Source organism: Bubalus kerabau, chromosome 23, assembly GCF_029407905.1.
Source record: "Bubalus kerabau isolate K-KA32 ecotype Philippines breed swamp buffalo chromosome 23, PCC_UOA_SB_1v2, whole genome shotgun sequence".
NCBI lineage: Eukaryota > Metazoa > Chordata > Mammalia > Artiodactyla > Bovidae > Bubalus > Bubalus kerabau.
In genome coordinates, this window is record NC_073646.1 from 22,815,199 (window position 1) to 22,842,939 (window position 27,741).

The following is a 27,741-nucleotide window of genomic DNA, read 5'->3' on the forward strand; positions in this document are numbered from 1 at the left end:
GACTACTGGAAAAACCATAGCCTTGACTAGATGGACCTTTGTTGTCAAAGTAATGTCTTTGCTCTTTAATATGCTATCTCGGTTGGTCATAACTTTACTTCCAAGGAGTAAGTGCCTTATAATTTCATGGCTGCAATCACCATCTGCAGTGATTTTGGAGCCCAAAAAAATCAAGTCTGACACTGTCTCCACTGTTTCCCCATCTATTTGCCATGAAGTGATGGGACCAGATGCCATGATCTTCGTTTTCTGAATGTTGAGCTTTAAGCCAACTTTTTCCACTCTCCTCTTTCACTTTCATCAAGAGGCTTTTTAGTTCCTCTTCACTTTCTGCCATAAGGGTGGTGTCGTCAGCATATCTGAGGTTACTGATATTTCTCCCAGCAATCTTGATTCCAGCTTGTGCTTCTTCCAGTCCAGCATTTCTCATGATGTACTCTGCATATAAGTTATTTCAGAGATTTGATAATGCAGTAGGGCTTCCCTGGTGGCTCAGTGGTAAAAAAAAAAAAAAAAAAAAATCTGCCTGCCAAGCAGGAGACTCGGGTTTGATCCCTGGGCTGGGAAGATGCTCTGGAGAAGGAAATGGCAACCCACTCCAGTATTCTTGCTTGGGAAATCCCCTGGGCAGAGGAGCTTGGTAGGCTACAGTCTATGGGCTCGCAGAAATGTTGGACTTGACCTAGAGACTAAACAACAAGAATAATGCCTACAATACATGAGACACAGGTCCAGCCATCTTAAGCCACATGGATGATGGCCCCTGGATGGGTCCCAGCATCACCCCCATCTCACAGACGAGGGCATTGAAGCCATACATAATAGCTCGTACATTTCAGGGCCAGGATTGGAAGCCAGGCATCCAGGCTCCAAGGGGCTTTACACTTCATCACTACACGGTGAGGTCTTCTGAGTGCATGTTCCCCGATTCCCACTTCATCTGACTCGCCTGGGGCGGAACTGCCAGCAGCCAGCCTGTCTCTGGGCTCTAGCTGGAGCCCGATCACATCCCTCACCTGCTATGTAAAATATCACCCCTGCTGCATCCCTCCACTTTCCACCCCCGCTCCCTGGAGTGGACCTGACTCTCCATCTGAGCATCTGCCATCATGTGGGCCAGTGAATACTCTGCTTCATTCCAGCCTCACAAAGAATCTTGCGGTGAAAGGTTTTATCTGACATCCCACCTTGAAAATGAAAGGATTGAGGATCTGGGACATGGAGGGTAGTTTGCCCTCAACACAGCACTGCTGAACCCAGAACCCAAGTTTTTTCTAATAGATTATGTTGAGTTGCTACCAAAATGGCCCTAACAGACAAAAACAATAAAAAGCGGCAGCTGGCGTTAGTGTTCAGTGAGTGCCATACTCTGTACTCAACACTCTACAGATAACCTCTCATTTTATCCTCCGACACCACCCTGGGTGAGCCCTGGAACTGCCCCCAGTGTAGAGATAAGGGTGCTGGTATTCTGAGAAGTAACTTGAGCAGTGCCATGTGGGAGCGGGGGAATGGCAATTCCCAGTTGTCATCCACAGTGCCCTCGTCTGTGAAAAGGGGACGGGGGGCTGGGATTTGTTCTGTAAGACTCTAGAACCCTCAACCTCGAAGCCTTGCTAGCTTGCTTCTGTCTTACGTCCAGATTCCTTTTTCTAGCTTATAAATTATCTTCACTGTCATGATCATGTCTGATTTTAACAAAGACACCATAAGCATATACTACTGTTCACGCTTCCTCAAAGGAAGCCAACCCTCAGAAATTTGCAATGGTTCAGGTTACACTGTAAGTGACATTAGTTTCCGTTGGTGGCTCAGATGGTAAAGAATCTGCCTGCAATGCAGAAGACCTGGGTTTGACCCCTGGGTAGGGAAGATCCCCTGGAGAAGGGAATGCAACCCACTCTAGTCTTCTTCCATAGACAGAGGAGCCTGGGCTTCCATCCATGGGGTCACAGAGAGTCGGACATGACTGAGTGACTAACGCTTTGATTTTTGACACTATGGGTAAGTGGCAGGTGACCTAATGCCCCTTCAGGTGTTCATTTCACTAAGAAAGCATCACCCACTTGTCTCACAAGGATATTATGATGATTGGAAAGACTTTATGGTCGGAGTGATTTTCAGATTTAGGCAGCCGTGCATAAAGATGAGACAGAGGACTATTAGCCCAGCTCAGGTGAGCAGGAAAGCCCAGGAAAGTGGTTGTCATCACCTTCTGGAATTACATCTCCCCTGATCCCAGATTGGTGCTCTGGAGGTGGAGCCTGAGCTGGAGTAGACAATATCCCTAAAGCCAGCGGCCCTGGAAGTTAGATCATTACTGCCAGTCTGCAGACGGTACTAATGCTTATTGATTCTGTCAACAAGTATTTATTTGTTGACATAAATGTGTCAGGACCCAGCTGCACCACTGGGAGGATGCATCCATGAACAGAAGAGATAAAAGTCCCCCGTTCCTTTGGAATTTACATCTTAGTGGGGGAGACAGATAATAAACAATAATAACAAAAAATAAGGGGGCAAGAGATGATGGATGAAGACAGAGATGCTATTTTTGATTGGATGATCAGAGTCGGTGTTTCTGATAAGGATGACATTTGAGCAGAGACCAGAGCAAATGAGGGAGCGAGGCATGTGGATATCTCAGGGCAAAGTGTTCTAGACAGCAGGAAGAATGAGTGTAAACGCTCCAGGCAGGGACATGCTTGGCGTGTTTGAGGAGCAGAGACCAGGCCAGTGTAGCCCGAATGGAGTGTCATTTTGTATCTTGTGACCCAGAATTCCTTTATGAATCAGCTACCTTTTAAAAAAAATGACATATCTAGTATAGCATGCTGCAGACTTGATATGTTTTTCTTGCTACAGACTTAGAATTTGGAAGATAAAAGCTTCTTAATAAAAGAAAAAGAATCTTGATGGTGGTCAGAATAGATAAAAGGGAAAAAGACTCCCTACCAATGTATGAAACAGTTTTTGTCATCCTTAAAAGGATGCAAATTTAATTTCAAAAAACTTGTTTAGAAAAGCAAAGTTACATCAGAAATATTCTTAGACAACTGGATTTTTTAAATCCTTGAAAAATATGCATGGCTCAATTTAACAGAAGATGTAAGATATCAAATTCTATTTAAGAGATTGTTCTAAATGTGTTAAAATTGGATTTGCACATGGAAAAGAATCAGAGATATAGACAAACCAAAACATTTATTTGATTTAGGGAGGGGCCTGTGGGTAATTGTCTTCATTTTGAATTTATATTATTTCAGGAGAGTCTGTGATAAAATACCTTAAAAGTGTTGAATGTACCACAAGGTGGCAAAAGTTAACACTGAAATTGTTGTTCAATCGCTAAGTCATGTCCAAATCTTTGCAATCCCATGGACTATAGCATGCCAGGCTTCCCTATCCTTCACCATCTCCTGGAGCTTGCTCAAACTCTTGTCCATTGAGTTAGCGATGCCATCCCACCATCTCATCCTCTGTCTTCCCCTTCTCCTCCTGCCTTCAGTCTTTCCCAGCATCAGGGTCTTTTCCAGTGAGTTGGCTCTTTGGATCAGGTGGCCACAGTATTGGAGCTTCAGCTTCAGCATTAATACACAGATGCAAAAGCCATCAGAAGGGGGTTGAATTTTTAGTGAATTGCTCATTAGAGGAACTGGTCTTAGGAGAAGGGGGGTTAGGCCAATTTTTCTAGAAGTACAAAGGGATAAGTAGGAGCTTCTCAGTCAAATAAATCTAGGTCTGAGATTCCTGGCTGTGTGACCTCCAGGAATTCACTTAACAGATCTGAATATTGGTTTCATCATCTTTAAGGTGACATAAGAAGTGAAGATTAAAAGAGATGATATACAAAGTGCAGAACAAATAATAAATGAGGTTACCCCTTTAAGCTGTGCTGTAGGGGCACCTGGCTGCCTAGGCACAAAAGGATTGCATTTCCTCCAGTCTTTTTGCAGTGTTTCCCAGGGACAGTTGTCAGCCCGGCACATTCATGCAATTTCCCAACTGCCAGTGGGCACAGGCAGTTGAGTCTCCTTAGCAAAACATCTATTTTAAATGTTTTCTTTTCAATTGAACATATGCACTTCTTTTTTTTTTTTTAAATAGAATTAGATTTCATGAGTCATTGAAGGACAGAAGTTACTTCCTCCCCAAATTTGCTGTCGTGGCCCAGCAAGAACTCAGTTGCAAGGCATGCTGGGAGAGGGACGTCAACCCAGAATGCAAAAAGGGACAGGGAAGGGGATGATTCTGCTTGTAGAGCTGGCCCCTGATGATATGTCCATTGAGCACAGAGAGTGTCTAAGGGGTCCTTGTAATTCGGGGTCAAGTTTGGGTTGGCAGTGGTATCCAAGGATATGGTTAAATGTAAGGGTGTTGCCGTAGGAAGCTCTTGGCAGTAGTCTCTATGGTTGAGTTGCAGGAAATAGAATACCCTTCCTTCAAATTAGCTGTTAAAAAAGAAAATATTGGAAAGAAACGACCGAAAGGCAGTACCTGAGCCTCATGAAAATCTAGAACTTCAAGGCTTTCTAGACTAAATCTGTTTCTTTCTCCGTGCTTTCTTTGTTTTTCCGTTATCATGGTAACATCGCTTCAGTAGCCCCTGTTTGCCTATCCACCAAATTCCCACATTCCAATTCAAACTCAGGAAAGAGAATCTGATTGGTTCAGCATAGGTCAGTTGCTTTATTCCTAGTCCAATCACCTAGTAATTGACTACTAGTTCAGTAGGAAACTTTAAGAAGGAGCTGTATCTACAGGGAACGAATAATTGGTGCTCTTGTCAGGTGGAAGACAGTATCTTGAGGCCAAGGAGATCGATTGGGTTGGAGCAGGACATAACCTGCTGCTAACAGTACAAATAGGGTGTTCAGTGTCTCCAAGGAGAGGAAGCCGGAGAGATAGGTGTCTGGGCCTTAGGCAGCTAAAGCCATCCAAGAATCTTGAGTGCAAGAAAGGACCCAGGAACGCAACCCAGGCATACAGAGCTGGGGTGGGTAGGAGTGGACACAGCCTGCTTCTCTACCCTCTTGATGGTGACCTTTGTGTATTAATTCGGTAATCAAAGGTCCATAGAATTCCAAGGAAGAAGAGAGATGGCCCTAGCCCCAGTCCATGGGGTCGCAAAGAGTCAGACACAACTGAGCGACTGAACTGAACTTGAGAACTTTGCTTTCTATGGGGAAGGGCAAAGCTTAGAAAGCTGAAAATACAGTTAGAGGAGCATCAGATTGCATGATTATGATAGTGATTCTTAGGCTACAGAATACAGAGGAAATAAGGTGTCACACCCTCTTATGAATGAGGCTCCACCAGTTTGCATGGACTCCGTGTGCATCATCTGTTACATCTTTGCAAACTCGGTTTGGAGGAGAAGCTGTTCCTGTCCCTTCAAGGAGGCAGAGGAAGTTTAAGTAACTAATGCAAGATCTCAGAGTAAGCAGGATCTCTAGGCCTTGCACTCAAGACAAGCTCATGCCACAGCTAGAGCCCTTAACTGCACAGCTTCTTGAGAGAAACAGATGGATCTCTACAGTAAGAGAACAGTTTACAGACAAGATTGATTCACTGACCAGCTTGGAAAATCACTAAAGATCATTAAATAGATTAACACTTACTGCAACTCACCTTAGAGAGGGTACACACTTAGAGTTGCTCACGTTGCTGACTTTCTCTGTCTGGGGTACATTATGAAAAGTGGCAGGTGTCCTCCTGGCAGTTACATGGGCATTATGTCACATCCCACTTTCAGCTGACTTAGAGGAACAGTGATTATCTCTTTAAATGCCCTGCCCTTTCCATGACCCCTCTGGTGAACTCTGCACATGCAGTCCAGCCATGATTTTATTTTTTATTTGGCTGCCCTGGGTCTGAGTTATGGCATGTGGTATCTAGTTTCCCCACCAGGCCCCCTGCATTGGGAGCGTGGACCACCAGGGACGTCCCCAGTCGTCATCCTCATACTCACATGCCAAATTTGAGAAATGCTACCCAACCATTTTGCACGCGGCAGTGACAGACAGATATTTAATTTATTTACTGATTGAACATGAGAGGTCATGGGGAAAGGAAATTTAAAATTAACTGAAGTCGTTTCACGCTTCAGGGACAAGGGCAGTGTGTAAATGAAGAATCACCACAATAACGAGGACAATTAGGGAGGAACACTTTGAAAGTTGAGCAGACTGGCTAGTTTGAGGGGAAAGATGGTGAGCTTGCCTTTCAGAGCCTTTAATTGGAGTTGACGGTGGAACACCCACGTAGAAACGTCCTGTAGCCAGCTGGAGCTGACTGGAGCTCAGGAGAAAGGGAGAGGGTAGAAACTGAAGTCAAGATTCATCAACCTAGAGCAGTGAGAGTTGATGTTTTGAGCTGTGACAAGTCCTCTTTGGAAAACAGAGCAAATAGCAGGAGCCAAGCTGGACTTGGAGTCCAGACTCAGTACATACTTTCTAATGTCCACGTAGGAGAGGCCAGCAGATAGGTCCTGATCCAAACCCACTGCACGTGACTAGGAGAAAGATCTTTAAAACCTTGGAATAATTTTATAGAAACAGTAGGAGAACAAAGTCAAATTTTAGGGCATTATGGGGGAGGGGGGGGGAATGGGCTTCCCAGGTGGCTCAGATGGTTAAAGAATCTGCCTGCAATGCAGGATACCCAGGTTCGATCCCTGAGTTGGGCAGATCCCCTGAAGAAGGGAATGGCTACCAATTCTGGTTTTCTTGCCTGGAGGATTCCAGGGACAGAGGATCCTGGTGGGCTACAGCTCATTGGATCACATAACTGAGCAAACTTATCTATGGGGGGGAATAATTATGCTAGAATTGGAGGTGTTGGTTGAAGGCCATTTCATGAGCTGAAGTCCCCAGAGCTCACTCTCTCTACCTGTTGTGCAGTTTCTCTGAACACATCCTACTTGAGATGATGGCTTGAGTTAGTCATGTATTTGTCTTAACCAAGATTCTGAAATCTCTGAAGGCAAGACCCGCATCTTATCAATTTTGTTCCTTTAACTCCTGATACTGTGACTTACAAAAATAAATGTTCAGTTAAAGTTCTAAAAAGTTCACTTCCCTGCTCAAGATGGGCTCTAGGTTGCCCTTGGCAGTGTTTTCCAAAACTAATCTTCCTTGCTCTGGAGTGGGAGATGAACTTGGTGGTACAGGGACATTTGTTTCTAAAATAAGGCATTTAAGGGATTGATGTATCAAAAGCAGACTGGTTATAGTGTAGAGTCAACAGAGTCCAGGTAGGCATTTATTTTTTTTACAGAGGAAACAGTGACTCTCCATTTGTGAATTTGATATGAAGTTCTAAAATTTTTAAGTAACTGTGTTTAAGTGAAAAAAAAAGGCAAGTTAATGAAAAAATATTTTAAAATAAGTAAATTTTAGTAAATGAGTTAGATGATATACTCGGTAAAGATCTTAAAGTGAGAAGAATGAAGTTTGGGTGGCTGGCCCCACCCTGCCTTGCTTGACTCTCCTCCTTTATAACTCCATGCACTCTACGCTCCCTTGCCAGAAGTATTGTTGATGTTGTTCGGTTGCTGAGTCATGTCTGACTCTTTGCGACCCCATAGACTGCACACCACAGGCCTCCCTGTCCTTCACCATCTCTTGGAGTTTGCTCAAACTCATGTCCATTGAGTTAATGAAGTCATCCAACCACCTCATCCTCTGTCGCTCCCTTCTCCTTCTGCCCTCAGTCTTTCCCAGCATCAGGGCCTTTTCCAGTGCGTCGGCTCTCCACATCAGTAGCTGTAAAGTCAAGGGCTTCAAGTGCTAGTGATATTTTTTTCACAGTACGCATCAAAATAAACACAGAACTATAAAGGTAAAACCATATGCATCCATAGCCCACCTAAAATTATCTCCCTCCCCATTTTAGGAAACGTTGCTATTTGGAAATTTATCTGGTCTCCCTACTTGCCTGGGGAATCCTTACTGTCGGGCACCGCGGATCATTCACAGCAGCATTTCTGGCAGTAGGAGAGCCTGGCATAGAGTGGGCATCATTAAGTATTTGCTCGGAAAATGAAAGGACAGCAAGATGCCAGCCGTAACGTTTAATAGCTGAAGCGCTGGTGTGCCAACACCGCACTCGATACAGTTCAGAGACAACAGATCTCAGGGTGGCCCCACATACAGCTCGAGGTAGAAACAGACCACAGAACATGGCATTATCCATCCACCCTGGAGTTCTCTCCCTGATGTTGGGATTCTAACTAATGAGTTTGGGAGGCGGGGGGCAAGTGGAGTTCTTCCAAGCAGAAAGCAAGCTCCTGAAATCTCTCCCTCACTTACTTCTCTCTCTGTGGCCGATGCCATCTGCTAGTTTTAAAAATAATTTTTAAAAGCAAGTGTTTTGGTTCTCTTCAACATGTAGCAAAGACAGATGCTATTTTTAGGCTTGTTTTCTATCAAAAAAAAACCCCCCCTAAGAACCAGGGGCTGGGTGTTGGCCTTTCTGGCTGACTGTCTCCACTCTGCCACTAACTTGTAAGTGACCTTTTTGCAAATCTCATATGCCTTGGACACTGAGAACAGAAGTGATAATTCTGTCTCTCATTAGAGATGTTGAGAGGGTGAAGTAGCGTCGGGGTGAGAAAGTCCTACGATAGTTCAAAAATAATTGATTAGCCCGCACCCCTCCCTTGTGGTCTGCCAGCTTTTTTGACACATGGCTGGATTTCTATATCCCCTCCCTTCTCCCCTGGACAGAGAGCTCCCAGATGGGAGGATACACCCACACATCCATGCAATGTCTGGGTGAGAACCTTACAGAGGAAGCTGTATAATAAGAGGTTACAGGTTTAGACTCGGAAACCAACCTGCCCAGGTTCAAATCCTGCCAGAAATGGTAGTCCTTGTCACACTGAATTGTTTAGGGAGATAAAAGAGATAAAATATATAAAGCGCTTTGTCATATAGCAAATGCTCACAAGGTGGTAGCTTTATTGAATGGTTGTTATTCTAATTATTGTACACTCAGTATACATTTGACAAATGCACATATGACTGTTATGTATAAGACAAAATTCTGTGCACTGTAAGGAAGATTTTTTTTTTTTAATGGTCAGATCAGATCAGATCAGTCGCTCAGTCGTATCCGACTGTTTGCAACCCCATGAATCGCAGCATGCCAGGCCTCCCTGTCCATCACCAACTCCCAGAGTTCACTCAGACTCACGTCCATTGAGTCGGTGATGCCATCCAGCCATCTCATCCTCTGTTGTCCCCTTCTCCTCCTGCCCCCAATCCCTCCCAGCATCAGAGTCTTTTCCAATGAGTCAACTCTTCGCATGAGGTGGCCAAAGTACTGGAATTTCAGCTTTAGCATCATTCCTTCCAAAGAAATCCCAGGGCTAATCTCCTTCAGAATGGACTGGTTGGATCTCCTTGCAGTCCAAGGGACTCTCAAGAGTCTTCTCCAACACCACAGTTCAAAAGCATCAATTCTTCGGCGCTCAGCCTTCTTCACAGTCCAACTCTCACATCCATACATGACCACAGGAAAAACCATAGCCTTGACTAGATGAACTTTTGTTGGCAAAGTAATGTCTCTGCTTTTCAATATGCTATCTAGGTTGGTCATAACTTTCCTTCCAAGGAGTAAGCGTCTTTTAATTTCATGGCTGCAGTCACCATCTGCAGTGATTTTGGAGCCCAGAAAAATAAAGTCTGACACTGTTTCCACTGTTTCCCCATCTATTTGCCATGAAGTGATGGGACTGGATGCCATGATCTTCGTTTTCTAAATGTTGAGCTTTAAGCCAACTTTTTCGCTCTCCACTTTCACTTTCATCAAGAGGCTTTTGAGTTCCTCTTCACTTTCTGCCATAAGGGTGGTGTCATCTGCATATCTGAGGTTATTGATATTTCTCCTGGCAATCTTGATTCAGCTTGTGTTTCTTCCAGTCCAGCATTTCTCATGATGTACTCTGCATATAAGTTAAATAAACAGGGTGACAATATACAGCCTTGACGCACTCCTTTTCCTATTTGGAACCAGTCTATTGTTCCATGTCCAGTTCTAACTGTTGCTTCCTGACCTGCATACAAATTTCTCAAGAGGCAGGTCAGGTGGTCTGGTATTCCCATCTCTTTCAGAATTTTCCACAGTTTATTATGATCCACACAGTCAAAGGCTTTGGCATAGTCAATAAAGCAGAAATAGATGTTTTTCTGGAACTCTCTTGCTTTTTCCATGATCCAGCGGATGTTGGCAATTTGATCTCTGGTGCCTCTGCCTTTTCTAAAACCAGCTTGAACATCAGGAAGTTCACGGTTCACATATTGCTGAAGCCTGGCTTGGAGAATTTTGAGCATTACTTTACTAGCATGTGAGATGAGTGCAATTGTGCAGTAGTTTGAGCAACCTTATCACTGACTCGATGGACATGAGTCTCAGTGAACTCCGGGAGTTGGTGATGGACAGGGAGTCCTGGCGTGCTGCGGTTCATGGGGTCGCAAAGAGTCGGACACGACTGAGTGACTGATCTGATCTGATCTGAAACCTTTGCTGTATGGCCATCATGATGTTGTTCAGTTGCTCAATCGCATCTGACTCTTTGCAGCCCCATAGACTGCAGCACTCCAGGTTTCCCTGTCCTTTACTACCTTCTGGAGTTTGTTCAAACTCATGTCCATTGAATTGATGATGCCATCTGACCATCTCAACCTCTGTCACCCCCTTCTCCTCATATTTGAACGCTTTATATATGTACCTACTCTATAGGACAGGTGAATCATGTCCACTTTACAGGCAGAGAGAAAGCTGGAGATTTGAGAGGTTAAGTAACAGCAGTTACACAGCTAACAAATGGTGGAGAGAAACTTGAAATCCTGTATTGATTTCATAGGGACCCTTTGCCCTCCACACCACTTCTCTACTAACTCTGCTCCTGGTCTAACAGCCCTGCACAATAGCTTCATGACTTTTGACAGTAAATCCTTCTTTTAAATTGGCAACCCAACCACCTCAACATATAAATAAAACCCAAACACATATTTCACAACATGACCAGTCTGGAAGCCACACACAGGATTTTTACAGTATCCTGTTGGTTACAGAAGTCAGTCCAGTTCGTAGAGGGAAGGGACGACACCAGGAAGTGAACATCGGGCAGTGAAAATCACTGGAGGCGCCTCATGGAGGCTGGCTCCCACGGCTGCCTGTTACCTGTCGTACGATTATTCACTTAGTAGTCTTCACCCTTTATTAAAATTAGCTTTCTCTGAAATGATGGCCATTAAGTCACAAGGCTGATGTGCTGATTGTATTTTCCAGGACAAACGAGAGTAAATTTAGCGTTATTAATTTTTTCCTAATTATTTATTTTTTTTTACTGTGCTGGGTCTTCACTGCTGCACGGGCTTTTCCCTAGTTGTGGTGAGTGGGGGCTACTCTCTAGTTGCGGTGTGTGAGCTCCTCATTGCGGTGGCCTCTCTTGTTGCAGCTCCAGGGCGGTAGAGCACAGGCTCGGTAGTTGTGGTGCATGGGCTGGGTTGCTCTGCGGCATGTGGGATCTTCATGGATCAGGAATCGAACTTGTATCTCCTGCACTGGCAAGCGGATTCTTTGCCACTGAATCACCAGGGAAGCCCAGTGTTATTCTTTTTTTCTTTAATTTCAGAGACTTTTCTGGTGGTCCAGTGGCTAAGACTCTGTGCTCTTAATTCGAGGGGCCTGGGTTCGATCCCTGACTGGGGAACTAGATCCCACATGCTGCCTCTAAGAGTTTGCATGCCACAACTAAAGACCAGCACAGCCAAATAAACAAAAAGATTTAAAAAAAAATTTCACGTTCTCCCTGTGTTCACTTGTGTACTTTCAATGGCACAAATACTCCATTTGGGGACTCAAGGCACCTGGCCTGTCGTCGAGTCCTGGGGGTTTGGATCATAAATCTCAGCTATTACCTGCTCTCCATCCGGGGCCCAAGAAACTCCAGAAGGCTGACTTTGCTCTTTGCTGTCTCCTCCCAGGATCGCCTGTACTTCGTGATGGAGTATGTGAACGGTGGTGACCTCATGTACCACATCCAGCAAGTGGGCCGGTTCAAGGAGCCTCACGCCGTGTAAGTGGCGCTGTGCTTTTCCCTTGGGATGAATGAGTGGGTGGTTAGTTCCTTTGGGTTTTTAGCCAAATAAGAATTTTAAATATCTTGAGCTTCTTCTTTAAGAGAAATGCGTGGCTGGGACAGAGGGTGTTCTGCTGAGATGGGCTACTTGTTTCTTGCTTAACACCCGCTAAGAGCTGGAAGCTTGAAAACCACAGCTATTTCTTGACCTCCACGTTTTGCCCCTGGCGCTTAAGGAAAGCCCTAAAAATTCCTTGGGGAGTGTCACTGTAGATTTTGTGTTTTCCTTTGCTCATATTGGTTGAGAGCTTACCATGTGCCAGGCTCAGAGATTTTAGAGACTTGCTCACAGTCACAGAGCTCGTGTGAGGCAGACCCAGAGTTCTGACCCATATCTTCCTTGCTCACGTTCTTGCTCCATCTTAGCTGTCCTCATTCCAGGGAGATGAAAGCTCAAGCTGCATAGTGACTACACTCTGTGGCTCTTGGAGTGGGGAGACTGACTCTGGATTTTTGGAAATCTGTTTCCCCTGCTGAGTCCATTCCATCACCTTCAGCCCACAAGGCAGCCCGTCTCTTTTGTCTGGAACACACATTTCATCCTGGGTCTCCCTGCGGTTGGTGAATGGGAGCGTGGCAAGTCACAGGATCGGCAGTGCTCACCTCTCCTAGGGAGGTTGTTGGGCTCCTACTGTCCCTCCGGAAAGCCCCTAGGGCTCACCCAGGGTCCCATCCTGTCCTTGAAGAGGCCTCCTGGCGCCCGTGCAGCTCAGCCTTCCCCCCTCTCCTCCCCCCTGCCCAGGTCTCGAGCACTGATTCTGGGCGGGTTACCATTCCCATGCTTCCAGGTCATGCCATTTGTGTGTCTTGGCACAATTCTAATGGGTTGCTTAGAAGTAAAAGGACTTCTAACATCTAATTGACCACTGACCTTTATTCCATTATCATCTGAGACATTGTCAGGACACTTTACAGAGTTCCCCAAAGCCCTGCCCAACCTTTACAACTGGGCTTTCTGTGTCTCCCAAAATCTCTCTCTTAGATTTTGAAAATGAAAAGCTAACACTTCAGCCAGATGCTGTTTCCAATTCTGGCTGTGCTATTTATTAGCTGTGTAACTTGGTCAGGGCATTTCCTGTCACTAAGCCTCAGTTTCCTCATTTGAGCAACAGGGAGGTAATTGTAGCACCTCGTTGCTGTTTAGTCACTCAGTTGTGTCTGACTTTTTTGTGACCCCATGAATTGTAGCCCGCCTGGCTCCTCTGTCCGTGGGATTTCCCAGGCAAGAATACTGGAGTGGGTTGCCATTTCCTTCTTCAGGGGATCTTCCCAACCCAGGGATTGAACCTGTGTCTCTTGCATTGGCAGGCATATTCTTTACCACAGAGTCACTACCTTATAAGGTTATTGTTAAGATTTAATCAGATAATAACCTGAAATGATACAAGGTCAATGGTAAGCCTTCAACAGATGTTAGGTGTTGTCATTGAGATATTTTAACTTGTTGTCATCTGAAACAATCCTTCTCTAGCCAGTTCATCATATCCTGTGGCCTCCTCCCCACTAAAAAGTTGCTGAACCTCTGCCCACCCCATTTGGTCCTTAAAGCAGCCTCATAGCTCTCTAAACCCTGTTCATCCATCCAGACTCCCATTCTTCGTTTTATGAGCTGTGTGGTTGACCATCCATGGTGAGACATTCACGCCCTACGCCCAGTTCAATATTGTATTGAATTCTGAGAGTTGCCGGGCATATGGTGTCCTTGAATTTCTCCATTGCTTTTTTTTTTTTTTAATTTCAGATTTTACGCTGCAGAAATTGCCATCGGTCTGTTCTTCTTGCAGAGCAAGGGCATCATTTACCGGTAAGCGAACACTGCTGTACTTTCCATCTCCTCGGCTCCCTCGGCTCCTCCCTTCCCTGCCTCTTTCTTTAACTGCTTTTAAAATTAGAATCCATGGTGGGGGAGGAATCCTCCAGTACTAACTTGGGCATGTGCTCTGCCAGGCAGCATCGCCCACTGCCCTGGCAAAGTTTGGGCAGCTTTGTATGATGATAGAAGATCTTGACGGACTCTGCCTCCAGAGATGGTTCAGAGCCTCATATGTGAGACCATTTGCTCCAAGAGGAGGAGGCTAACTACTGGGGACCCAGCACGTCCTTCTCTTCCCCATGGACCCCACATTTGGGGAGCAAGCAAAGACTCTTGGCTGGCAGAATGTGCTGGATCATATTATTATGAAACAAATCTCTTTCTTTCTTTCTCTTTCCTTGTTTCTCTCTCTCACTTTCTTTCTTTATTTTTGGGCTATGTAACTACAGTTTGGGAATGGATCTCTGAGTAGCTTGCCCTGAAAGACAGGATTAAGTTCAGGACTTGGCATTTGCCCATTTTTGGAGGAGCAAGCGTATGATCATAGTCGGATGAGTCATCCCACTTTATATCTCATGCAAGGCAGACTGTGGAGCCTGGGGCTGCTATTTGTCAGTGAGTCCAGGGTGTATAATTCTCCTTATACCACATGGATGCAAGCATTCCAGTGCAGGCTTGGGCTGGTTTGTTATACAAGGGAGGCTGGCATGTGGCATGGGGCTTCCAAAGGATGCTTGGCCCGAGTGAGAGTCTGTTTAAAAGATCTTGAAGAGTCATCAAAGTCCATTTGATTCACTGATTTGATAAACATTTATTGAAAGCCCACCATATCATATACTGGCCTCTAGTTTAGGTGGGGGGATGCATTGTGAAGAAAACAGACAAAGGCCAGCCTTTGTAGATCTCAGATTCCAGTGGTGGAAGACAGATCCCATAAATCATAAAAATGCTGTCTGTAGTGAGAAGTACTATGGAGGGAAGTCAAGTAGGGGAGGGGGCTGATGTGAGCTGGGTGGTGGTTCTTGCCTGACATTCCATAGAGAGCATGAGATTGGGGTCTGAAGACTTAGGGAAGACCCTCGGAAGCCTGGTCTTCCTAAAGCAACTGCAGGACATGGAAATAAAAGGCATAAAGAGGCTAGCCTGGTGATCTCAAGGCAGAAGGTGGAAGTGAGGCTGTGGGCCCTGGTGGGATGAGGGTTGGAAGATGAGGGGCCTTGTCAGAATCCTGCAGAGTCCTGGGGCTTTTTTTTCACTCCTTGAGGTAGCAGGTCCTGAGCGCATCGAGTCCACACTCTGCCTGTGTGCTCCTGATAACGGAGGAAATGAAGATCAAGAAGGAGAGTGGCTTTACCTGGCACAGCCCTGATCTCAGTAAAGAAATAGAAACAGCGAATAATCATAATAATTTCACCTGTAAATAGTGTAGTCATTCTACCCATGCTCTCCCTCAGTGGACATGTGTCACCATGTATGCATGAAATGGGACCCGCAAAGCCTCTGGTTCCCCCAGTTTCCCCTTTGACTGTCATAGCGAGAGCATCTTGTTATACTGAATGTAATTCTGGTGTTGAAAGGTACGCATTATCTTCCATATGACATGAAGACCCCTACATTCAAGTTGATGACTTCAGCTGGTGCTTAAACCAAAGAACAGGGGATCATGGGTAATTGTTCACTCTACACGATTTTCTCCTAACGTGCTGACATTTGAACCTGACTCCTCTATGGGATGGGCTTCCACCAGAATAGAATCAGGCATTTAAGCATTGCTGAGAAGATAAAATAAGGGACTATAAGTTTATTGGAAGAAAACTCAGTCCCAAGGAAGGGACCAAGACAGGAAATGATTTGAGTTCTTGCCAACAGGGCTGGGATTCAAGGCAAGGTTTCTAATATATTAGGGAACTAGACTGGAATCTGGGATCCATTGGTCCAGGTCATAAAATCCAAAGATTAGGATTCTAGGTGCTAGACCATGCCTGAACGCAAAGCTTTTTCTCCTAACTGTACATTGTTCCTTTCCTCCTCCATTATATTTGTCATTCTTTTAAGCCACTCACCCTCTGAACCCCTTTCGTTTGTGGGTAGGAATGGAATCCATATCTTCCTCTAAAGATTTAACACACCAGATACTTTTGCAGCCTCCCTAGGAAGAGCAGACACAACTCAGGTTCTGATGCTCGTCACATTCACTGAAGACGTTGAATCGGAAGTTAGTGACCAAGAAGCAGAGCCTGTAGAATGGAGAGTGGATGTAGTCATCAGCTATGTCTAGTTTCCAGAGGTGTGCAGGGAAGTGGTTCTTAGGAATAGCACCCAGAGTCCAGCATTAGGGCTTCATGGAACAAGGGACAATGTCTATACCCAATGGTGACATCAGTGGCATCTTCACTGGGTCATTTCTGTGCTGGTTAGTCATTGTTCATGGCTGCATAGCCTCCAAGTCTGCTTTGCCAGCCTTTTTGGAGATTCTCAGAGCTCCCCCAATTCCTTCCTAAAAACTCCTTTTTTTGGTTGAAATAGTCAGAGTTGGTTTTTGTTGCTCACAATCAGGAACTTCGGTGGAGACAGCAATTGATAATCAAATGGAAACTGCGAAAATTTACATGACAGAAGATAAGTGGTTTTATAAGTTCACAGAGATTGGTTTCATGGTGGCAGAGTCTTTTTAGGGGCTTCCCTGATGGCTCAGCGGGTAAAGAATCCACCTGCAATGCAGGAGACACAGGTTCGATCTCTGGTTTGAGAAGACCCCCTCTAGGAGGGCATGGCTACCCACTCCAGTATTCTTGCCTGGAGAATCCCATGGATTGAGGAGCCTGGCAGGCTATAGTCCAAAGGGTCTCAAGGAGTCATACATGACTGAGCAACAGAGCACATGCACACAAAGTCTTTTTAAATGTTATAAATGCCCTTCTTCTTCATTTGAATCTCTGGTTATTTGGACAGCTCTTAAGTAAATAGGATGAGGACTCATAGTATATTTGTCCTCTCTGAGGACCATGGCTGGAGATGTTGGGCGAGGGGAAGATGGAAGACTTCCAAACTTAGTGTCTGATTTGTAGATCGCCATCCTTGGAATGTGTATTGATTTTGCTCTTGATGGATTTGTGAACATGAAGACATCTGGCCAGCCCCCTTTAGAAGCATAGATGAGGATTCATTACATTAAACAAAAGAATGGAGTGGACTATCAAAACATTATTATGTGACATTATTATGTGACAGTTTGCTCCGGCCCCATGACCTGCTGGCTCTTAGCACTTGAAGCTCCTTTTCTATAATAGACGGAGATGTCATCATTTTTGGGCTTGCCCCAACTGCCTGTTTAGGGGCATGTGGTCAGGCTGAAGGAAATGTCATGGGTCTCTGTTAATCAGATCACATGCAGACGTGGTATGTTTATTGCTTCCAAGTCTAGCTTTTCTAAGTTCTAAGCTGGCCTTCAGAGACTACTGTGGCTTGTAGAGAAGCATGAAGGTTGGATGTGGGTAGTACCATGGACAGCACTAGAGATCATAGGATGTTGCTGCTGTTGGTAAACAGTGGAGTGCAAATGGGCTTCCCCTTGGATGAAGAGACCTCACAGACACAGATAGGAGATGCCAAGATATATTTTCAGGTTGTATTCTTTTAGTAGAAAATTATGACAGCAACTCGATTGAAACGAACTTTCGTTAAAAGAGGCGTGTTATGGCTGACATTGGAGAAGGCTATGGCACCCCACTCCAGTACTCTAGCCTGGAAAATCCCAGGGATGGGGGAGCCTGGTGGGCTGCCGTCTATGGGGTCGCACAGAGTCGGACACAACTGAAGCAACTTAGCAGCAGCAGCATGGCTGACATAACTGAAAAGTCTAGGACTGAGGCTCAAATGATGTTATGAGCATTTATTCGCTCCCTCTGAGTTCTGCTATATCTGTAGTAGCTTTCTTCTCTCTACCTGGTGACCTCTTGCGCATCTAGACTTAGTTTCTACCACCCGAACAATCCTGATGTTGAAAGAGCTCATCTCTTTCCTGATGGTGCCAGCAAAAATGTTGGGGCTGATGTTAATGTTCAAAGGCTTTGATCAGCTTATATGGGGTTACATGGCCGTTCCTAAACTGTGACCAGAAACCATGATCTACTGTGACTAGCAGGATGGAGTATTTCCACTGGCCAGGACAGGCCCACACGACCACTCCTGGAAGCAGGAGTTAAGATCAGCATCACCAACTTCATATGGCTTGAGAATCAGGGAAGCTGTTTCTTCAAAGAAATATTAGGATGTTCTTACCCAAGATACTAGAATAGGTGGAGCCACAGATGTCCACCAGTGAGCAAAGGTGATTTGAGGGAGAGATCAGAATTGAATGGTAGATTCCTTAACCTCCGAGGAAGTTGGATTTCTAATGGGATTAAGGAAGTCTGGCCCATAGATCATACCTACTCATGGGTGCTGAAACACCCAAGTGATGACTTTGGAATCAGTGTTAAGGGAGGAGGAAAGTGTAATGATATTGTAGTCATCAGATATGCTGGAAATGTGCAAGGGTCCCCAAACATCAAACTCTCCCCATCAACACAGATGAAATACAATGAGAGTGAAGCCCGTGTCGTTTAGGGCATCACTCTTTGAAGGTGACACCTTCCCGATTCTCTGTTACAGTAACCTCCCCCTGTTCCTGTCCACCTCATCATTCTTTTTATTTCCTTCATATCATTCATCAGAAGCTACAATAAGCATGTTTGTAGATTTGAATACTTGATAATTGACTTTATCCCTCTACTAGAATTTAATCTGAATAAGAGCAAGATGCTTGATTATTTTGTTCATAATATACTTCTCTCCAAGCATAGTGTCTGTCACAAAGTAGGTGGGCAACAAATATTTTTTGATTGGAAGTCAGTAGAAACCCCTGCGTTCATGACCTAGGAACTGGCTTAGGGGAGCTTGGGGTACTTGGTGGTAAACAAGATGATCTCAATCAGTTTTTTTTTCTTCATGCTCTTCAGAGATATTTTTTAAATGATAGTTTTGTATAAAACCTTCCTATGAAATGTAAGGGATCCTGATGTTGCAAAGGTCAACTCTAGAGATGCCCCCAGATAAAGGACACTTCTGTGGATGCTCTGCCCAGATGGAGGAAGCTTCTGTTTTATTTAGCTGTCTGTGGATCGCTCTTCTCAGAGTTGCTGTCTCATTGCATCCTCCCGAGACACTTGGCACAGTTGCCGCTGCAGGAAAAGAGAAGCACAGAGGTTTGCAGACCCTCGTGTCTCCCTGCCAGATCATAAGCTGTTGGAAGGTGAACACTGGGTTGTACTCACTGCTGTGCCCCCACCAGGCATGGTACAGCATTCTGCACGTAGTGAGTGGATGTTGGTTGACTCAAAAGAAATAGCATTTAATTCAGCCCCTGAATCTGTGTCCCCACAGTGACCTGAAACTTGACAATGTGATGCTGGATTCCGAGGGCCACATCAAGATCGCTGATTTTGGCATGTGTAAGGAGAACATCTGGGATGGGGTGACAACCAAGACCTTCTGCGGCACCCCAGACTACATCGCCCCTGAGGTGAGCTGACGCCAACCCCTCAGGCATGTCTGCGTCGTGTTGATGTCCTCCCTGAGCCTTAGGTGGGAGAGGTCCAAGGGGTACCAGACAAGCAGGACCTCAGGCTGGTCCTTCTCCTAGACTAAATCGTTCCTTTGAGATCACACATGTAAATTAACTTAGCACACATTCCAGAAGCGCAGACCCAAAATACATAAAGATTTGGGGGAAAATTTAAATAAAACTCAAAAGAACCATCCACCACACATCAGTAAGATTCTTCGTCAAGCTGCTGTGGCTCGTGGCCATATGATACCTCCTAATTATGCCACTGAAACGTGTGTTCAGGGGAGACGGGAAGGCAGAGAAGGAGTAAGAGAAAGAGAGACTGATTCCCGGGACAGACGTATGACACAGGGTCCGTGTGCGCATAGGTATGCGGCAGTTGTGCTGAATCCTAAAAGACTCAGCTTTTTTCTTCCTGTGATTAAGATATAAATGAAAGTGTGAAGATTTATTTTAGTGCCTCCCCCTCCCTTCCCAGAGGAAGCGGTCAGTTGCAGAATGGATTTCCCCTAAGTGTCATGGTACAAAAATTTGTGCCAGATGATAGCCTCCTTTTCCTCTGAATTGGTGCTCAGGAAGGTGGCATCCTGCAATCTGTTACTGGATTTTTATGGAAAGGAACCGCGAGCTTGGAAATGGACATTTTCGAATTCCTCTCTTCTCGACTGTTAAGGCTTCATATGTAACAATGGTGATGGGAGGACCCCTGTCACTAAGTAGCTTGGCGCTAAATTGAAAACCTGCCTACTCTGTTACCAAAACTCTTCCTCTTTTAGGAATCTAGTTTGCAACATACACACACACAGACACACAAACACACACCATACTCGGAAGGATATGTCTTCAAAGTCCTTTCTTCATTGCAGCACTATTTTTAATAATGAAAAATAGGACACAGTCTCAGTGACTACCAGTGAAGGAAAAGAATTGCAATTCATATTAAGAAATATTATGCAGCCCTTATAAAGATCAGAGCACACCTGTCTGTACTAACTTGAACAGTGTTTGTTAATCAAGGGATGGGCAGTAGACTGAATGATTTACAGTATGGAATACTGTGCTGTGCTTAGTCACTCAGTCGTGTTCAACCCTTTGCGATCCCATGGACTGTAGCCCACCAGGCTCCTCTGTCCATGGGATTCTCCAGGCAAAAATACTGGAGCAGGTTGCCATGCCCTCCTCAGTGTGGAATACTGTTAAGCCTCAATTCAAAAAGTGAATGAGATGTATATGCAGATATTGAAACGTTGTTGAGAGGAAAAAATTGAGTTACAGAATGATAAATACAGTATGATGCCATCTATGGTAAATAACAATACACAGAACACTGCTATATGTTTCTTACAAGTATGTAGATATGCGTGCAGAAGTATAGAAGATGCATGAAGATTCCAGACTGGTTTTACAACACTGGTTACCTCTGAGGATAAGGCCATTGTAAATCTTAATCTGTATACCATTTTATCTTTGCACAAGGTAAATGTATTTGTGTATTACTTAAGGAATTGAAAAGTAATCTTTTGAGCACTTAACTCTTTATTAGGACCCAATGGCGTTTTCCCTGTGTGACATACATTGCTTTATTATCATTGTGTTAATTAGTGAGGATATCAGATACAGTTCCTTGATCTGCTGTGAGTTCAGTGATCTCTGGTTCACAAGGCCTGCTGCCCTTTACCATCACCTGGGGAGTTTTTGTTATTTTTTTAATTAATTAATTTCCCCCCCCTCCACACAGCACGCAGGATCTTAGTTCCCCAACCAGGGATTGAACCCTTGCATTGGAAACTCAAAGTCTTAACCACTGGATGGTCAGGGAAGTCCCTGGGGAGCTTTTAAAATGGGGATGGCCAGGCATCACCCTAGATGAATGGAATCAGAATCACTGCAGCATGGACCCCCACATGTGTGGTTTTCAAAGATTCTTGGATGCTGGTAAAGCCCCAAGTTGTGTTACGGGGGAAACTGCCTCCTCCTCCAGCCCGCAGCCCGCAACCTGCTGGTGGGAGGAATAAACTGCAGGTCAGGTTTCCCCCTGCTTTGCCATTAACTAAGCCCCTCGCCTCTGGCAACTTCTTTCACCTCCCAGGATCTATTTCCCTTTGTAAAAGGATTAACTTGTTAGGTTGTCATGAGGATCAAAAGAGACATGAAGTACTTTAAAAGTGTGAAAACACTTTCAATAAGTGTTCTCACAGAAAGCTTTCCTTCATCCATTGCAAGCAGTTCTCCTCAGAGGACACTTGTGATTTCAGGGCACACGCCAAGGTGGGAGATGGAGGTGGATAAACAGACTTTATAGCCAAGCTTTATAGCCAAGCTTGCTCAGACACATTTGTTGAATAAAATCAACTATCACTGAATTAGAGAACTTTCAAGTCATAGCTGACATTTTGAGGGCATAATATGTGAGAGGCACATATTTCTCTTTCATCCTATTAAAACTCTGTGACATAGATATTATTATACACTTGGTTTTGTAGATGAAGAAACTGAGACTTAGAGACATTAAGTGACGTCTCCTGGGGTCACAGGCTGGGCAACAGCAGTCAGGATTCCAACTCTGGACTGTGTGGCCCTCAGTCCTCAACCCCTTAACCTTTGCCGTATCACCTTCCAATCCTTTTTTTTTAACTTTTTATTTTGTATTGGGGTATAGCCGATTAACAATGGTGTAATAGTTTCAGGTCAACAGCGAAGGGACTTAGCCATACATATAACATGTATCCATTCTCCCCCAAACTCCCATCCAGGCTGCCACATACATGGAGTAGAGTTCCTTGTGCTATACAGTAGGTCCGTGTTGGTTATCCATTTAAAATATAATAGTGTGTACATGTTGATCCCTAACTCCTTAACTAATCCCTTTGATAGTTAGTTTTCACCCCTATATCCTAAGGGGGGGGTGCTTCCCTGGTGGCTCAGAGGTTAAAGCGTCTGCCTCCAATGCGGGAGACCTGGGTTTCATCCTTGGGTCAGGAAGATCCCCTGGAGAAGGAAATGGCAATCCACTCCAGTATTCCTGCCTGGAGAATCCCATGGACAGAGGAGCCTGGTAGGCTACAGTCCACAGGGTTGCAAAGAGTCGGACACGACTGAGCTACTTCACTCACTCACTTCACTCACATCCTAATGGATGGTCACACAGCTGTTCTAGGCTTTACCATGCTCTGGCAATTTGGTCATAAGTATGAAAACCTTTAAACTAGATATAACATTTGATTGACCAGTTCTCCTCCTAGGAGTTTATCTTAAGGAAAGAAAATTGGACAGATGTCCACATATCTAATTGCATGGAAGAAACCTAATCAGTTGGGTATTGATGAAATAGATTTTGGTATATCCATCCAATGGAACATTATGCAGAGGTGAAAAAGCTGGTTATGTTGATGTACAGATATTAGCATGGAAATTCTAAATGAATAAAATGCTGTATTAAAGTTCCATATATTAAAGTATTTATGTAAAGTACATTCATACACACAAAGTTTAATATATATTAATAGAAAAAAATCTAGAGGAAAATAGACCAAATATCAATCATAATGTCTCTCTTGATAAAGAACTGTTTTAATTGTATTCTCATAGTATATCTATATTTTAAATAAATAATAATAAAAAATGGGCCAAAGAACTAAATAGACATTTCTCCAAAGAAGACATACAGATGGCTAACAAACACATGAAAAGATGATCAACATCACTCATTATCAGAGAAATGCAAATCAAAACCACTATGAGGTACCATTTCACACCAGTCAGAATGGCTGCAATCCAAAAGTCTACAAGTAATAAATGCTGGAGAGGGTGTGGAGAAAAGGGAACCCTCTTACACTGTTGGTGGGAATGCAAAGTAGTACAGCCACTATGGAGAACAGTGTGGAGATTCCTTAAAAAACTGGAACTAGAACTGCCTTATGATCCAGCAATCCCACTGCTGGGCATACACACTGAGGAAACCAGAAGGGAAAGAGACACATGTACCCCAATGTTCATCGCAGCACTGTTTATAATAGCCAGGACATGGAAGCAACCTAGATGTCCATCAGCAGATGAATGGATAAGAAAGCTGTGGTACATATACACAATGGAGTATTACTCAGCCATTAAAAAGAATACATTTGAATCAGTTCTAATGAGGTGGATGAAACTGGAGCCTATTATACAGAGTGAAGTAAGCCAGAAAGAAAAACACCAATACAGTGTACTAACGCATATATATGGAATTTAGAAAGATGGTAACAATAACCCTGTGTACGAGACAGCAAAAGAGACACTGATGTATAGAACAGTCTATGGACTCTGTGAGAGAGGGAGAGGGTGGGAAGATTTGGGAGAATGGCATTGAAACATGTAAAATATCATGTATGAAACAAGTCACCAGTCCAGGTTCAATGCACGATACTGGATGCTTGGGGCTGGTGCACTGAGACGACCCAGAGGGATGGAATGGGGAGGCAGGAGGGAGGAGGGTTCAGGATGGGGAACACATGTATACCTGTGGCGGATTCATTTTGATATTTGGCAAAACTAATACAATTATGTAAAGCTTAAAAATAAAATAAAATTAAAAAAATAAAAAATAAAATAAATAAATAAATAAATAATAATAACTGCTATTACATTTTTTAAATTAAAAAATTTTTAATTGTGGCAAAAAAACACATCACCATCTTAACCATTTCTAAGCATACGGTTCAGTAGTCTTACACATGGTCACATTGTTTGTAAATGTTATTACTTTTATCATGAGAAAGAAAGACAAGTTTTCTCCTTTAAAATGCTGTGCTGACTATATTAAAATTAAAAATAACCGTACTAAGTGCTTTGAAAAGGCAATGTGACATACACAGATGCCTTCCCTGCCTGCAGGTATCTCTGTAAAGGATATCCATCTTCTTAAGGTAAAGAAATAGCTTCGGTGGACACTGGACTCCCTGTTCACCCCTTTAGACAGAGGCCCACATCTGGAACTGTGACGGCCAATTTAATCTTTCACAACGGGCGGGTGTCAGGCAAAGGAAGAACTCTCCCCCCACCCCCGCCAGCCCCAGGGATGCTCCACTCTTATTGTAAGAGAAGCGCATATTCATTCTCAGCCACTGCAAGAACCTGCACATCTCCCTGACGGATGCCTTCTGTTTTCCAGATAATTGCTTATCAGCCCTATGGGAAGTCCGTGGATTGGTGGGCATTTGGCGTCCTGCTGTATGAGATGTTGGCTGGGCAGGTAATTGAATTTTGAGTGACTTGTAAGGAAATTCCTCCCCCACCCCCATCCCCGTGGTTTCAGTGTCAGCCGGATACCAGCTCACAGCTCTGAACCTCTGTAATTTCCATGACCTTGGGGTTACCCTCGTCTATTGACCCCATTTCCTTATCCTCTTCCTGGAAGCCCTGGGTATGGCTTGGCTGTGGACCCCAGGGAGCTGGGCACGCTGGTTTGGGGCAGTTGGATGGGGGGTATAGTTCCTGCAGGACTCCTTCTCCCACCCTGTGCTCTGCTCCACAGGCACCGTTTGAAGGGGAGGACGAGGATGAACTCTTCCAGTCGATCATGGAACACAACGTGGCTTATCCGAAGTCCATGTCCAAGGAAGCTGTGGCCATCTGCAAAGGGGTGAGTGAGCCCCTTAAAGCTGGCAGCCAGGACCACCACCTACAGGGGCGCGGGGGTGCAGGTTATGCCCTGTACAAGGATGCTGCACCTGGGGCGGGGGAGGGGTAGTGGAGGTCAAACCCCACCCCTGGTCCACTGGCCAGCCTGTGAGCCCGGAACAGACCTGCTGCCTCCCGAGGAAAGGGAGCTTTCTTCTAATTCACACAGAAACACCATAGAGGCCTGCCTGCAACAGCATGTGGCTGCTGGCTGGGCTCCAGGCTCTAGGCCAGCACAGAGGAAGGCTTATGGAATGAATGAGGTGGGGAGCCCAGAAACTTTGCCAAAGAGCTGGAACCCGGGGAAGGTACCCAAGAGGGGTGTGGCATGACCGGTCAGCCTCACTCAGCGCTGGGGCCTACAAGTTTAATTAATAGTAAAAGCATGTGACTTTTGTCCTGAGAAAATAATCACAGTATTGAGTTTAAGGGATCCTCTAGATAAGTTGACCCAAATTGAGTGTCTCCCAACCCCCACTCTCCCCCTAACCCACAAATGACTGAAAAGTTTGCAAGTTTGTACATTGTGATGTATGCAAATTTACCTGTGAACAAAGCAGGACACCTGTTTTGGGTAAGGATGGCTTGTTTTTGTTTTTCGTGTTTGGCCAGGACATGCTCACAATGACATGGGTGAATACCTGGAGACCAGTGGTCCTCCCTGTTGGCACCATCAGGATGACCTGTGGTGCTTTTTTCAAAGGCACACACCTCAACCTCCCCGCTAGAGATTGAGTTTGGCATGTATCTGTACTGTGAAAAAGTCCCTGTGTTGCTTAAAAACCACTGCCTTTTAAGTACATTATTCAAATACGGTAACTCTTCAACTCTCCCGAAAGAATGAAAGGAACACTGTGAGACCCCAGAGAACAGGGCTCAGGGATGCTGCCTTTATGAAGTTTTCCCTCCCAGCAGTCAGCAGTGCCAGCACGGCTCAGGGTTAGAGTGTGCCCACCTGTGTGTCTGGATAAACCAGGGCTGCTGGTTCTAGATCTTCATGGTGTTGGCAGATTTCTCATTACCCAACCCAACTCTGCCCTTCCTAACCCATCAGATGGCATGCGAGCTGGCCTGAGTGAAGGAAAGCTGAACTCAGGAGGTTTATAACAGCTGGGCTAACCTCAGTCTAGAAGCACCTTGTTGTGCCGCCTGAATTCCCACTCTAAGTGAATCACCTAAGCTTGTGTGTCAGCTGCCTAGGTTAGGATGCAAATATCCCTGGGGAAGACATATGTGAATTCATCTCAGTCCCTAACATCTCAAAATTTACAGTTTGAAAATAGTTTTCGTAGGTATGAGGCAGGAAGAGGGAAGGGGAGGTACAGGGCGTGGAGAGCTTCATGTGCTTGCTTAGTCACTCAGTCGTGTCCGACTCTTTGTGACCCCCATGAACCGTAGCCCGCCAGGATTCTCTGTCCATGGGATTCTCCAGACAAGAATACCAGAGTGGGTTGCCATGCCCTCCTCCAGGGGATCTTCCCAACCCAGGGATCAAACCCAGGTCTCCTACATTGCAGGCTGATTCTTTACCATCTGAGCCACCAGGGAAGCCCAAGAATACTGGAGTGGGTAGCCTATCCTTTCTCCAGGGGATCTTCCTGGCCCAGGAATCGAACTGGGGTCTCCTGCATTGCAGGTGGATTCTTTACCAGCTGAGCTGTTCATGAGGAGCTTAAACGAGGCCCTTGGCAAAGAGAGGGCATAGAACAAGGCCAGGGCAAACCCCTACAGTCATCATACAGGATGGGGAGAGAGGGAGAGACTGTACTGGAAGCCAGTCTTTCCTTCAGATAAGAATGTGTCCTCTCCTCTCCTGATTTTTCTGGGCAGAAATCTGCATTTGAGTTCAAGTCTGAGCATTATTAACCCTATGACAGCCAGGAAGTTGTTCCACCTCATCTGCAGACTGGGGATATACGTATGGGACGGCCCTTGCGATCAGGGTTCTCTGATCAGCAGATGAGTTGATACAGGGTGGGGAGAGAGGGAGCTCTTAGTTTGTTAAATAGTTGCCAACATTAGAGAATGGATATGTGGACACAGGGAGGGAAGAGGGTGGGGTGACTTGGGAGATTAGGATTGACATGTATTGCTTCCATGTGTAAAACAGATAGCTAGCAGGAACCTGTTATAAAGCACAGGAAGCTCAGCTCGGTGCTCTGTGATGACCTAGATGGGGGTGGATGGGAGGGAGGTCCAAGAGGGAGGGGATATATGTCTACATATAGCGGATTCTCTTCATTGTACAGCAGAAACTAGCACAACTGTGTAAAGCAGTAATAGTCCAATAAAAACAAAGAAATAAAATCACTGGAGGGAAAAAAAAGAAAAATGGCGACGTTTAAAGATCAGGGGATTTCCATTAACATTCAGCTTTCCAGTTTCTTTCAAAGAAATCTGATCTCTCCATGCTGGTCTGTCATTCCTGTAAGGCATCCGTTAGCTGTATTGGAAGCCGGTCTGTCCTTCAGATAAGAATGTGTCCTCTCCTCTCCTGATTTTTCTGGGCAG

The 27,741-nt window shown here is 44.9% G+C and overlaps 1 protein-coding gene across 2 annotated transcripts in view; it reads left to right on the plus strand.

Moving 5' to 3' along the window:
• PRKCB (protein kinase C beta) overlaps positions 1-27,741 on the plus strand; it is a 380,788-nt gene that overhangs the window by 321,879 nt on the left and 31,168 nt on the right. For both annotated transcript variants that reach the window (XM_055561653.1, XM_055561652.1), the window contains exons 11-15: positions 11,997-12,088; positions 13,893-13,955; positions 19,389-19,527; positions 24,722-24,802; positions 25,085-25,192. In XM_055561653.1, the coding sequence (XP_055417628.1) occupies positions 11,997-12,088; positions 13,893-13,955; positions 19,389-19,527; positions 24,722-24,802; positions 25,085-25,192 (483 nt within the window). The remainder of the gene's footprint in view (positions 1-11,996; positions 12,089-13,892; positions 13,956-19,388; positions 19,528-24,721; positions 24,803-25,084; positions 25,193-27,741) is intronic.